At 39.0% G+C, this 14900-nt stretch overlaps 1 protein-coding gene across 2 annotated transcripts in view; it reads left to right on the top strand.

Annotated features, from left to right (window-relative positions):
• The first annotated feature begins 168 nt into the window (after positions 1 to 168).
• tecpr2 (tectonin beta-propeller repeat containing 2) overlaps positions 169 to 14900 on the top strand; it is a 119562-nt gene continuing 104830 nt past the window's right edge. For both annotated transcript variants that reach the window (XM_060829253.1, XM_060829252.1), the window contains exons 1-6: positions 169 to 235; positions 6162 to 6395; positions 6675 to 6803; positions 7412 to 7540; positions 9050 to 9207; positions 12025 to 12343. In XM_060829253.1, the coding sequence (XP_060685236.1) occupies positions 6177 to 6395; positions 6675 to 6803; positions 7412 to 7540; positions 9050 to 9207; positions 12025 to 12343 (954 nt within the window). In that variant the 5' untranslated portion in view covers positions 169 to 235; positions 6162 to 6176. The remainder of the gene's footprint in view (positions 236 to 6161; positions 6396 to 6674; positions 6804 to 7411; positions 7541 to 9049; positions 9208 to 12024; positions 12344 to 14900) is intronic.

Here is a 14900-nt window from a genome sequence, read left to right as displayed (position 1 = left end):
CGCTCTGATTGGTGGAGTGGTCTCTTCTCTCTGACTGGTGGAGTGGTCTCTTCTCTCTGATTGGTGGAGTGGTCTCTTCTCTCTGATTGGTGGAGTGGTCTCTTCTCTCTGATTGGTCGGGTGGACGCTCGGGTCTGAAGCTTGAGGGGGAGGGGGTGAATTGGTGTCGGGAGCAACATGGTGGCTGGGCCGGACTGAGAGTGTGTGAGGCTCGGAGGATCTAACTCGGAGCGTGGTAAGTGATGGTGATGGTGGGGAGTAGGTCTGATAGACGTATGATTGTATGGCATTCACCTCGGCTTTAAGCGATCGTGGGGGTAATGGTGAAGCATTGTTGTAGGTCTGGGTAAGGACAGTAGTTTCTCTGGCTGTGGTAGTAGTGATCAGCTGATGTGTTGACAAGAATCTGCAGATAGATTAGGTTTACAATATTAAAAACGATTGTCCAGTCGTTGTATTCCAGATGGTGGGTGAATGTTTTGTCTGAAATAATTTCTATCCGTCCTCCAGTATTTAAACAATATTGGAAAACATCTGTTAAATTGAAGTAAATTAGACTTTTTTTTCCCCAGCACGCACTAACTATGCAATATCCTGAAAGCTAATTACATTTTTAACCTCATGGCCTGGCATATTCCAGGCTCTCATAACCAACGAAGGGGAATCAACCCTGGTTTAATGAAGAGTACAGGTGGATTCCTAAAAAGTAGATGTCAACTTGGTTCGCCAGACAACATAATCTGCAGGTCATAGAGAGAGCTAAGTGATCCCATAACCGACAGATCAGATCTGGGCTCGGCAGTCCTGCCACATCCAGTTGTGAATGATCCTGTACAGTTAGACAACTCGTTGGAGGAGGAGACTCCACAAACATTCCCACCTTCAATGATGGGGGAGCCCAACACATTAGTGCAAAACACACCTGCAACAGTCTTCAGCCAGAATTGCTGAGTTGTTTATCCATTTCATCCTCTTCCAGAGGCCCCAAACATCGCAGATGCCAATCTTCATCCAAATCAATTCACTCCATGTGATATCAAGCAACAGCTGGAGGGACTGGGTACTGTAAAGGCTTAGGCCCTGACATCATTCCAGCAACAGTACCAAACTGTTCCAGGAGAAAGTGGACTGCAGAGTCGAGAGTGTGGTGCTGGAAAAGCACAGCTTTGATGGAGTTGAGATGAATCATGGGGGTCTTAGAAACACAAACCTCTAACTGGACTACATAGGGTAGACACAGGAAGAATGTCCATGATGGCAGGGAGGTCCAGAACCAGGGATACAAAAAGAGTGCTGGCTGACTTGCCAAACTGTTCCAGTACAGCTACAACACTGGCATCTACCCAACAATGTGAAAAATTGACCAGATATGTTCTGTACACAAAAGCAGAATAAATTCAACATTGCCAATCACTGCCCTGTCAATCTACTCTCAATTATTAGTAAAGTGATAGAAGGTATCATCAATTCTTGGAAGCAGTACCTGCTCAGCAATAACTTGCTTAGCGATGCCTTGTTTGGGCTCTGTCAGGCTCACTCCTCTCCTAACCTCATTGCAGTCTTGATTCAAGCATGAGTAAAATAACTAAATTCCAGGCATGAGGCAAGAGTGACTTCCCTTGACAACAAGGCCGTATCTGACCGAATGTGACATTGAGGAGCTCTTGCAGAACTGAAATCGATTTGAATCAGGAGTTAGAGTCATACCTGAACAAAGGAGAATGGTTGTGGTAGTTGGAGGTTAATCATCTCAGTTCCAGGATACCTGAGCAGGAGTTCCTCAGGATAATGTCCTAGTCCCAACCATCTTCAGCTGCTTTATCAATGACCTTCTCTCCGTAAGATTAGAAGTGGAGATGTTCACCACACTGATGTTCAGCACTATTTGCGACTTCTCAGACGCTGAAACTATCCATGTCAAAATGCAGCAAGACCTGGGCAATATCTTGATAAGCAGCAAGATCCAGTATGATAAAATTGTACATTTATGTTTGAAAGTGAGGTACTTCAATCTGAAGCAAGGGTGTAAAGTTTGAATAAGGAAAAGTTATGAAGGCATGAAGTACAAATTGGCTAAGATGGCTTATGCCCAAAACATCAATTCTCCTGCTCCTCAGATGCTGCCAGGCCTGCTGTGATTTTCCAGCATGACATTTTTCAACTCTTAAATGGGTTGGGAAAGTACATTAAAATATATAACTGTAAATACACAATGGATAGTTTTTAAAGAAATATTACATACCTTACATTCTTTCAAAGTGCAAAAACTCAACCATGGCTGATAAAGGAAATTAAGGATTGTGTATGATTAAAAGATTTATAAACTTATCACAAATAGTATTAAATGCAAAGGTTGCGAGGTTTTTAAGAGAACAGCAAAGGAGGACTCCTAAGGAAAAAGGGATTAGAATATGAATGCAATCTAGCAAAAATATCATAAGTGGATTGTAAAGGTTTCTTGAGGTATGTAGAAAGGAAAAATTTGTCTGAGGCAAATTTAGTCTGTTACATGCTGAGACAGGTGAATTTATAATGGCTGAGAAGTTAAATAATTACTTTATGCCTCTTTCACTAATAAAGATACAATAAGCTTTCAGCATTAGGAAAACAAGGAGAATCAGGAGTTGAAGAAAATTAGTATTAGTAATTAAGTTGTACTGGAAAAATGAATAGGGCTGAAAGTTGAAAAGTTCTCTGGACTTGATATTCTACATCCCACAAGGTTGAAGGCAATGATTATGGAGATAAATTCAATTGATTCTGGAATGTTTCTGGCAGAATATTACCCACTATTTAAGAAGGGAGTGAGAGGGAAAACAGAACGACAAACCTGCTAGTCTTGCATCAGTAGTCAGGAAAATACTATATTATAAAGGATGGGATAATAGATGCTTGGATAAAAATTATCTGATTAAGCATAGTCAACATGGATTTGTGAATGGGAAATCATGCTTGACAAGCTGAGATTTTTTGAGGATGTTACAAACAAAATTGATAAAGGGAAATCTATGAATGTTGTATATTTGGATTTTCAGAAGGCTTCTGATGAAGTCCTCCACAGAAGACTGGTTAGCAACTTAAAGCAATGACATAGATACTGGCATGGATTAAGGATTGGCTAACATGCAGTAAATGGACTGTAAGAATGAAGGGCTTATGCCCGAAACGTCGAATTTCCTATTCCTTGGATGCTGCCTAACCTGCTGTGCTTTAACCAGCAACACATTTTCAGCTGTAAGAATAAATGGGTCATTCTCGTGTTGACAGATGGAATTTAACACAGAGAGGTGAGAATGACCTCTTTAGGTTGGAAGTACCAAAACTGAGACTTTGTGATTTGCATTATTGTGTTCATTACCTAAACGCAGTGACCCATTGGTGGAAATATATAACTACAATGGTTACAAGAACAAGCCAAGGCTGGGAACTCTGAGGGTCAAGTGTGCAATTCACCTCCTGATCTTTCAAAGCCATTCCAATATCTAGAATGTAGAGTGTGATATCTACTTGGCTGGATGAGTGCAGCATCAACAACATTCAGGAAAATCGACGCTGGCCTAGACCAAACAGCCTACTTGATCATCATTCCATCAACCAGCTTAATATTAACATTCACTGCCTTCACCATTTGAGCTACATGTACGAGATGCAGTGTTGCATCTTGCCAAGAGTCCTTTCTCAGCACCATTTAAACTCGTGTATTCTTCCCACCTGGAAGCACAAGACCAGCTAACACATGGGAATACCAACACCCCAAGAAGTTCCCATCCTGACTTGGATCTGTATTGCTGTTCCTTCGCTATCAATGGGTCAAAAATGTGGAACTCCTTTCCTAACAGTACCATAGGTGTACCTTCGCCACTTTGACTGCAGCAGTTCAAGAAAACAAGTTCACTACCATCCTGAGAACAGTTAGGAGTGAATAACAATGTCCAGTTCCTATGGAAAAATAAAACAAATGTTCTGTGACATAGAAAGGATGGATTGCATAGCAATTGGAATTCCAGCACATGAATTAGCTAATAAAAGGGATATAGCAGCTTACTGTTCAGCTATGGGAGCAAAGTGAGCTCTCTCTAGGTTATTCCTGTGTTAGGCTATCAGAATCGTGGCATGATTTGGAGATGCCGGTGTTGGACTGGGGTGTACAAAGTTAAAAATCCACAACACCAGGTTATAATCCAACAGGTTTAATTGGAGTCACACTAGCTTTCAGAGCGTCGCTCCTTCATCAGGTGATAGTGGAAGTTAGACTTTAACTTGCATTTTCAATATTAAAATCTTGCTTTAGTTTGTGCAATGTTGCTGCTTTAAACTGAATCAGATTATGGTGAAATTATCTTAATTCTGGCTCTGATTTGCTCTCTTCTAAGAGATGGTGAGAATCAATCCTGTCAACAACATGTTTTAGGAGTGGGCACTTCAAGATTAAATATTTTTAAAAGCAACATTGCTGTTAAGTTTTTATATGCTGCACCTCTGGTTTGTCTACTCTATAACCTTTTCTGAACATGTTTTACTAGAGCTGTTTATCCCACGCCGTTTTCTTTGATATTAGCATGCCTGTTGAGTAAGCTGCTTTTATTAAATTAATAATTCAGTTAATGTTTTGTCTGTTACATGTGGCTGTTTGATATGCCTGTTATTAACCTTTACTTTCCGATTGGCATAGGTTTCTCTTCATTGCCATGTTAGGTTTCACTTTGTCACATTATAGCTGTGGCTATTATCTACTATTACAATCAGCCAATTGCATTATCAATAATCAAACATGATACAGAGTCAGTAAATCATTTGCACAGTATTGATCCCACTATTGACATTTAAGTGCAAATCCCAAGTGATCCATGGTAAGGTAACTGCTTAGAGCAGTTAATTCAAGTGAAGTTAACCTATCATTAACAGTTAAATACTTTTGTCATGATTTTGGACTTGATATTTTGGATGTAGGTTTGCTTGCTGAGCTGGAAGGTTTGTTTTCAAATGTTTTGTCACCATACTAGGTAATGTCTTCTTCAGTGAGCCTCTGGGTGAAGCTCTTGTGGTAAAGCCCGCTTTCTATTTGTGTTTGGGTTCCCTTGGGTTGGTGATGTCATTTCCTTTTTTTTCACAGGGAGTGGTAAATGGGATCCAAGTCAATGCATTTGTTGATAGAGTTCCGGTTGAAATGCCATGCTTCTGGGAATTCTCATGCGTGTCTCTATTTGGCTTGTCCTAGGATGGATGTGTTGTCCCAGTCATAGAATCAGCATGAAAACAGACCGTTTGGTCTAACCCTTCCATGCCGACCAGATATCCCAACCCAATCTAGTCCCAGCCAGCACCCGGCCCATATCCCTCGAAGTGATGTCTTTCCTCATCCCTATGTAAGGATACTAGTGAGAGTGGGTCATGTCTTTTTGTGTCTAATTGAATGTTCATGTATCCTGGTGGCTAGTTTTCTGCCTGTTTTTCCAATGTAGTGTCTATTACAGTTCTTGCAAGGTGTTTTGTAAATGTTGTTGGTTTTGCTTGTTGTCTGTGTAGGGTCTTTCAAGTTCATTAGCTGCTGCTTTTACTGTGTTGGTGGGTTTGTGGGCTACCATGATGCCAAGGGGTCTGAGTACACTAAAACAGCAGCTAATGAACTTGGAACTTGAACTTGAAAAAACTTGAAACATTCATCCTAGGACAAGCCAAACAGAGACATGCATGAAAATGACCAGAAGCATGGCATTCCAACCAGAACGCTATCAACAAACACATTGACTTGGATTCCATTTACCACTCCCTGAGAAAAAGAACAGGAAATGATATCACCACAGGAAATGACACCACCAACCCAAGGAAACCCAAACATATAAATAGAAAGCGAGCTACACCACCAGAGCTTCATCTGGAGGCTCTCTGAAGATGTTATCTATTATGGTGACAAAATCTTCTGAAAGCGAACCTACCAGTTCAGTGAGCAAACCAACATCCAGAACCTCAACCTGAGTTACAAATCTCCTCAAAACATGCTAGGATTTGATATTTGTCTGAGATAACTGACCAGTGAACACTAATATTGTCTGAACTTTGTCTGATGTGCATGGATTGCATTTTGTGTGTAGTTTGTCTGAAAGGTATTAATAAGTTTTTCTAATTATATTTTCCTTTTGTTTGTTTTTCCTTATTATCAGTGTCTTATTGATGCCATGGCATTGGATGTGCACTTCACAACGTTTAAGGAGTTCAGTCCATTATCTTATCTGCTTAATGCTATCCCAACAAAAGTACAAAAGGGGTTTAGAAATGTTCTTGTACATCTCACAGCCCTTGATTCCAATAATGACTACATTGCAGTGGGCAGTGATATTGGTATGCTTTATCTCTACTGCAGACGGCTGAACAAGATGACAAAATATAATCTGGAGGTATGTTTGAACATTAACCTGTTGCTGTAGTCATGTGAACCAGAAGATAAATGAGAAAAATGTTAGTTTTGTTAGCTCTCATATTTTCCCATTAGTGCAAAGGATTGAGAATAATATCAGTGATCAATTAGATTTATTCTTCTGAGATGCTGACGTTTTAAGAAAGTAATAAAATGTACTGAAGTATATCTTCAAAGTAAATGAAATTAAATACTTTGTATATGTTTCATTAAACTTGTGATATTGTTGTTTAATAAAAGAGTTTTCTTTCTTAATAAGGGTAAAACTGATACTATTAGAGTGGTGAAACTGCTGGCTTGTTTTGATGACCTTGTTGCTGTTGGAACATCTTCAGGAAGAGTGGTAGTTTTCCAGCTCGTTTCCCCATTGCCTGGAAGAAACAAGCAGGTAAATTAGAGTTTTGGAGGTCTGATTTAGTTTTTACACATTGAGCAGTATTTTAATCTTCAATGTAGTAACCCCAGCTGATTTTCTTCTTTCTCCGCAAAGCTAATACAAGGTATTTTGCCAGTTTCTGTACCTACCTAGGCAATCTGCTGCAGTTGCTCCTATCTGCATCACTAATACGATTAACTAAAAAGAGAAACTGCAAGAGTACTCAGCTGCTCTACCAGCATCTGTGGAGATAAAATATTTACAATCCCTGAGTCAAATATATCTCTCCTTCAGAATTTCTTCAGTTGACAATGAGTATTAAGTTGAATTCACAGTGTCTAATTATATGCTTAAATAATAAAAATGCACTGTAAATTATTTAAAAATTTTTTACTTCATCCATGACCTAGAAATATTAGTGTTTTTATTTGTCAAGTGCATAAGAGCTCTAAGAAAAGCTGTCTGTATAATGTCTTGCAGCTTCCAAATTCATTTTCTACAATTTTGTAAAACATTAATGTAGCAGAGTAGCTATATTTGGCTACTGATAAAGCTAACATTTTTCCATAATGTAGACTCCCTTTTTTTCTTGACTTTTCAATGTGTTGCTTGCTTCACAGTTGCGTCGATTTGATGTGGGTATTCACAAAAGTAATATTACGGCACTAGCTTGGAGCACAAATGGAATGAAGCTGTTCTCTGGGGATGATCAAGGCAAAGTAGTGTATGCTGCTGTGGACTTGGACCAGGTAATAATTCATAAATTGATGTATTGTGAACAGCTAGACTATCTGATAGGATTATAGATTTGTAAATGTATGGCAAATGCAATGATTTAAGAAACCACAATTTTGCAGGTAGACTACCTTTTTGACTTTTCTTTTAGTTTTTTTTGTTTGAAATGTGTTGGCAATATTACTTTAATGGAAGAAAATTATTAATAGTACTAGTATTTCATTTCATCAGATTGTGATAAATTGATCATCAAAATGTTTAGTGGAAAGAATTGAGCACAAAAAATGAACAGTCCTCACCCAATTTGCAGAATTTCCAGCCTAGGTTATTTGGCATTATGATAATGAGGGATTTGACCAAGTGGGATATTATTCACCTTGGAGAGCTTCATTTTTATTCATTTATATTAACAAATTAAAGGAATGAATAGAAATTTATGATGACAGTAGTGTAAAAGTTAGGGAAGGTTGACCAGATCAACTGATCACAAAGCCATGGAGAGGGCAAGGTTATGGCAGATTAATTAGTTTCATGGGGGGAATGTGTATTCATCTACTTTAGAACTGAGATCAGTCAATGTTTTTTATGCATACAGTGTAAGAACTGTGGTTTGACAAAATATTTTGGTACCATTTTTAACATGACTAAAAGCTATTGTACAAGTACAAAATGCAGTTAAGGCCAATGTAATTTTAGGAGAAAGTGAGGACTGCAGATGCTGGAGATCAGAGCTGAAAACGTGTTGCTGGAAAAGCGCAGCAGGTCAGGCAGCATCCAAGGAGCAGGGGAATCTACGTTTTGGGCATGAGCCCTTCTTCAGGAATCAATGTAATTTTAGCCTATATCTTCAGAGGACTAGAATACAAACATGAGCAAGTGCTGCCGTGTACAGAGCCATCTGGAGTAATGAAAATTGAATTTTAAATCGTCCAGTTTTGAAGATTTTCTGCTTTAACCGCACGTATATTATGTGCTTGCTATATGCATTTACACGTTCAGATTTTTGTTTTGCATTGTGGATGATGTAGCTTCACGTAGCTTAGTTGACATTATATTGGAACTGTCTTTTTAGCTTAGTGCTAACACCCTCCTGCTTCCTCTATCTTGCTACCCTGCCCTATGTCCAGTGAGTGGAGGTAGGGAAGTGGTGAGCATGACAGTTGATTAATACAAGAAATTTTCTTGTACTTAGCATTTATTAAGTTGGCAAAGAGTAATTCTACTGATGAAAGTTTGAGAAATTTCCTAAACCATTACTCAAGCAGATCAGCTGTAATCTCAAGGAATGGTAGAGCAGGTTTGAAGGACCAAATGAACTGCTCCCATCTAAAGAGAAATTTCATTGTTTTATGAGCATCTGTCATAGCCTTTGATGGATGATGATTTGATAAATCTCTCGGATTTCTTCAGTATCGACTAAGAAATAACATGACTATAAAAAATCTAAATATGTAAATTTGAATGTTCAAATCAATGTGATTTGTAACAAGTATATTTATTTAACTTCTTTTATTGTGTTACAGGGTGTCTGTCGTCCCAGAGTAATATTGGAAGAGTCATCTCCTATAGTACAGTTAGACTACACTCAAAAAGTACTGCTGGTTTCAACTTACTTGCATTCTGTTCTTATATATACTGAGCAGAACATTATCAAACAGGTTGGAACCCAGCCAAGGAAAAGGTGAGTACTAAATTTTAAATAAGCCCCAAACATAATACAGTGCATCAAGTAAAATTCATGTAGCTTATAAGTAATCAAAATCATAATATTATTGACTTGGGCTTAATGTTTCCACGGTTGTGATCATATTTAAATTGCAAGTCATAATTGTTATGACATAGAGACCATTTGGCCCATCGGGTCTCTGCTGGCTCTCTATAGAGCAATCCAGTCAATGCCATTCAACTGCTACTTCCCAAATATAAAAGATGTGGCAACCTACGAGGTCAGTGGCTAAGTTATTTTGTGTAGTATTGTAATCAAGAAAGTTTTTATCATGGCCAAAGTATTGAAAGCTGTCAAGAAGCAGTTACGTTTAGCTGTTGGAGCTTAAAGGATCAAAGGAGATGGGGAGAAACCGGGAAAAGGGTACTGAATTGGATGACCAGCCATAATCATGTTGAATGGCAAAAACCATCTCAATGGGCCGAATAGCCTACTATTTTGCCCATTTTATCCTAGATTCCTGTGGTGTGTTGATTGCAGCTGGGACTATCGTTAATCTTAGTGTCTCCAAGGTATGGAGGAGAAAAGAAAACAGTTTCTGATTGTCATCCAGTGAACCTTAATGAAAATTGTATGGAGAGGATTGAAGTAAATTGTAATACCTCCTGTACCAAAAAGCCTGCAGACATTTTACTGTTCACACTTGTATATAAACAACTATAGATACAGATTACAGCTGCCTCTTGAATCTTTCTCATTGGTATGCCCCTCCCTTCTGGAGAATTGAGGATATGGCACAAAGGGAAATGCATTTTTTAGAAGTGTAAAAAAAAACTAAGGCAGTCATCTGTAGTGGATAAGAACCCCCACTGCCATTTATTAAAAAAACAATCAGAGAAAGGATGTCTCCAGACTCTTAATTGAGCCTGCCTCAAATTATTGATATGGTGTCTTTTTCTACAAGCAAGTTTAGATGATATCTCCAGATAATTTTACTTTTATGATCTCCTGGTCTCTGTACAAAAAGCATTTGCTAAATAAATCCAGGTGAAATGCTGCTCTGCTGTTGCAAATCATTGCAGAATGTGAGTAAATCTTAAGACTTGCTTACAATGTTTAACGTCTCCAAATAATTGCATTTCTGCTTCATTTGAGAAGACAGTCCCTTAACTGAGACCACTGCATTGTCCTGCTCAGTAGCTGTCATCCTTTCTCAGTCTCACTGAGGAAAATGGCCTCATTTCCACAACCTCCCTCAACTCCACTTCTAGAGCATTCCTTTCTTTTTAATTCCTTCCTTGTCCAAATACTTCCTCAAGACTCTCAGCAGTAACACTAAAAGAAATAAGGGGAAGTTGGGAGGCAATGGCATTGTTGCTGGATTAGTATTTGGGAGACCTAGGTAATGTTCTGAGAACTAAGTTTGAAACTCACCATGGCAGATGGTGGAATTTGAGCTCAAAGCAATCTGATATTAAAAGTCTAATGAAGATCATAAAGCCATTATCGATCATCATAAAAACCCAGATGGTTCACCAGTTACCTTTAATGTCTTGATGCACTGAGTCCAGACACACAACAGTGTGGTTGCCTTTTAATTGTCCTCTGAAATGGTTGCCAAGCAAGTCATTCAGTTGTAATGAACCACTCAATGCAACCTAATTCATCACAAAAACCAGCCTTCCTTCCATTGCCCCAATCTGCACTTTCTGCTGCCTTGGAAAAGCAACCGCCATAATTAAAGACCCCTTCCACCCCAGTTATACTCTCTTCCTCCCTCTTTTGTCGGGCAGAACATACAAATATTTAAAAACTCATCCCAACTGATTTAAGAAAAACGTCTTCCCTGCTGTTATCAGACAAATTAATAGACCTCTTATACATTAGAGTTGATCTTTCTCAGCACCTTCTCTGTAGCTGTAATACTATATTCTGCATTCTGTTCTTTTACCCTGATATACTTCTATGAATTATGATTTGTCTGGTTAACTCTCAAAACAATACTTTTCACTATGTCTCAGTACATGTGACAATAATAATAAAACAAATCTATGACTCTCTGAGCACAACACTTTCAGAGCTCTTTTCAGACACTCTTGGAGTAATATTTTTTATTACAGACCTTGGTGCAAGGCTTGCAAGTCCAATTCAAAATCTAATAGAAAATACTTTGAAAGTATTGCAATTGTGTCACAAATGTTTCGAACATGTTCCTCTCTCCGTAGATCTCTCAGAATAGAGATCACAACTTTTGATTTTGTGGTTTTCTCCTAGCCTTCTCCCTCATCTTTATGTGCAAGACATTTTCATCCCTCACCTTCATTTCTGCCTTTGGGCCCCTCATTTCTTTCTCTTTCTACAAGCTTATATCCTTCTCTACTCCCTTTGTTAAATTTTCCAACATTTGCTCATTGTCAGTCAGAGATCCTGCTCTCGATAGTGCAGAGTGCATTTTTATCTCAGTTATGTATTTCTGTTCAGCAGTGAAGCTCTGCATTTATTCCATGCTCCTTGATTTCACTCTAGCTGAGTATGCTGGCAGGTGGGATGAGATTGGGTTGGGATATCTAGTTGGCATGGATGGGTTGGATTGAAAGGTCTGTTTCCATGCTGTACATCTCTATGACTCTACGAAAACAATACAATTTCTGATCTTCAGTTATTGATGTAGAAAGCTACATTCCTTACTTTTGAAATTGCAGATTTGAAAGTTAACACCATGTAAGAAAAATATAAAATTTCAAATGAGAAATTTTAATTTAAAAGATGATCATTGGTCATGCAAATATAAAATAAATGAACTGAAATACCTTTAATCTTTTATGTTTCTAGTGCTGGCAGATTTGGAGCCTGTTTCCTACCAGGACTCTGTAAACAAACAAATGTGAATTTATATGCTTCAAGACCTGGACTTCGTCTGTGGAAATCAGATGTCCAAGGGGTTGTTCAGTCAACATTACTTTTAAAAAGTGTATTTACTTGTGGAGTGAAACCATTTGAACTGTTGCCTCGAGCGAGTTTCTCACCTGCGAATAAAGCTGCTACTAAACCAGCTGAGAGAAACTTTGGGCTGTTGAAGTGCTTTCTACATGATGGATGGGTTCTAAGCTGGAATAAGACCAGTATTTACGTGTTGGATGCAGTTAACCAGGTATGCACTCGGCAAAGCAGGTATAATATAAACAGCTGGATTGCTCTACCATTGTAATATGAATATTTGCTTGCTCATGTTGGTCATCACTTATCTTGATTTTAAGTGAAAATAGTATTCTAAAACAACATAATATTTGTTGGATACTAATTGAGAAAAAATAAGTTTGGAAGTTGAGAGATTTTAAGCAATTGATTGCACGATGTAACAGGTTTTTCTTGATAGTACAGCTAGTAAACTGATTAACATGAATGTTGCATAAAGGAGAATACAGTGCAAAGAATTTTCAATATAAAGTCTCTGCTTTTTGCCCATACCCTGCTCCTGTTCATGATTTAAAAGCAGAATTCACAATCCTCCTGTTTTGTTTCAATTCTGTTAATTGAACTTCTACATATAATAAATTACAGCCTGGCACATTGTTGAGTCTTAGTTTAAACATGGACAAAAGGGCTGAATTTCAGACTTGAGAATGACTGCTTTTGTCATAGAACATTACAGCACAGTACAGGCCCTTCGGCCCTTGATGTTGTGCCAACCTGTGGAACCAACCTAAAGCCTGTCTATCCTGCACTATTCCATTTTCACCCATATATTTATCCAATGACCATTTAAATGTCCTTAGAGTTAGTGAGTCTACTACAGTTACAGGCAGTGCGTTCCTCACCCCTACTACTCTAAGTAAAGGAACTACCTTTGACGTCTGTCCTATATCTGTCACCCATCAATTTAAAGCTATGACCCCTCGATGACAGCTCCATCTGAGGAAAAAGGCTCTCACTGTCCACTCTATCTAACCCTTTGATTAACTTATGTCTCAATTAAGTCACCTCTCAACCTTCATCTCTCCAGCAAGAACAGCCTCAAGACCATCAACTTTTCTCATAAGTCCTTCCCTCCATACCAGGCAACATTTTAGCACCTCCGAACCCTTTCCAAAGCTTCCACATCCTTCTTATAATGTGGTGATCAGAACTGTACACACTACTACAAGTTTGGCTGCACCAGAGTTTTGTACAGCTGCAGCATGACCACATGGCTTCAAAACTCAATCCCTTTGCCAATAAAAGCTAACACACCGTTTGGCAACCTGGGTGGCAACTTTCAGGTGTACTTGGACACTGAGATGTCTCTACTCGTCCATTGCCAAAAATCTTACCATTAGCCCAGCACTCTTAATTCCTGTTGCTCCTTCCAAAATGAATCACTTCACACTTTTCTGCATTGAGCTCCATTTGTCACCTCTCAGCCCAGCTCTGCAGGTTATCTATGTCCCTCTGTAACCTGCAACGTCCTTCAGCACTGTCCACAACTCAACCAACTTTGGTGTCATCTACAAATTCACTAACCCATCCTTCTCTGCTCGCATCCAGGTTGTTTATAAAAATGACAAACAACAGTGGACCCAGAACAGATCCCTTCAATATACCACTACTAACTGAACTCCAGGATGAATATTTCCCATCAACTACCACCCTCTGTCTTCTTTCAGCTAGCCAATTTCTGATCCAAAACGCTAAATCACCCTCAATCCCATGCTTCAGTATTTTCTGCAATAGTGTACATTGGGGAACCTTATCAAACGCCTTACTGAAATCCATATACATCACATTAACCACATTACCCTCATCCACCTGATTGGTCACCTTCTCAAAGGATTCAATAAGGTTTGTGAGGCACGACCTACCCTTCACAAAGCTGTGTTGACTATCCCTAATCAACTTATTCCTTTTGAGATGATTATAAATCCTATCTCTTGTAACCTTTTCCAACACTTTAACCTCAACCAAGTAAGGCACATAGGTCTATATTTTCCAGAGTTGTCTCTACTCCCCTTCTTGAACAAGGAGACAATGTTTGCTATCCTCCAGTCTTCTGGCGCTATTCCTGTAGACAATAACCATGTAACAATCAAAGCCAAAGGCTCTGTAATTGCCTCATTGGTTTCCTGGAGAATCCTAGAATAAATCCTATCCTGCCCAGGGGACTTAACTATTTTCTCACTTTCCAGAATTGCTAACACCTCCTCCTTGTGAACCTCAATCCCGTCTTATCTAGTAGCATGTTTCTCAGTATTCTCCTCGACAACATTTACTTTTTCCTGTGTGAATACTGACAAAAAATATTCATTTAGTGCTTCTCATATCTCCTTGGACTCCACGCACAACTTCCCACTACTATCCTTGTTTGGCCTTAATCTTACTCTATTCGTTCTTTTATTCCTGATATACCTATAGCAGGCTTTAGGGTTTTCCTTGATCCTATCTGCCAACGACTTCTTAGGTCCCTTTCTAGCTCTTCTTAGTTCTCTCTTTAGGTGTTTGCTGGCTAGCTTGTAACTCTCAAGTGCCCTAACAGAGCCTTCATGTCTCATCCGAACATAAGCCTTCTTCCTCTTGACAAAAGTTTCAACTTCAGGAAGGGGATCTTGCCCGAAACGTCGATTCTTCTGCTCCTCAGATGCTGCCAGACCTGCTGTGCTTTTCCAGCACTCCACTATCAACTGAGATCTCCAGCATCTGCAGTCCTCACTTACTCCTGAGAGATTTAACTTCCT

The sequence above is a fragment of the Hemiscyllium ocellatum genome, chromosome 8 (genome assembly GCF_020745735.1).
Source record: "Hemiscyllium ocellatum isolate sHemOce1 chromosome 8, sHemOce1.pat.X.cur, whole genome shotgun sequence".
Classification (NCBI taxonomy): Eukaryota; Metazoa; Chordata; class Chondrichthyes; order Orectolobiformes; family Hemiscylliidae; genus Hemiscyllium; species Hemiscyllium ocellatum.
The sequence above is the reverse complement of the archived record's forward strand: the minus strand, read 5'-3'. Positions and strand labels throughout refer to the sequence as shown.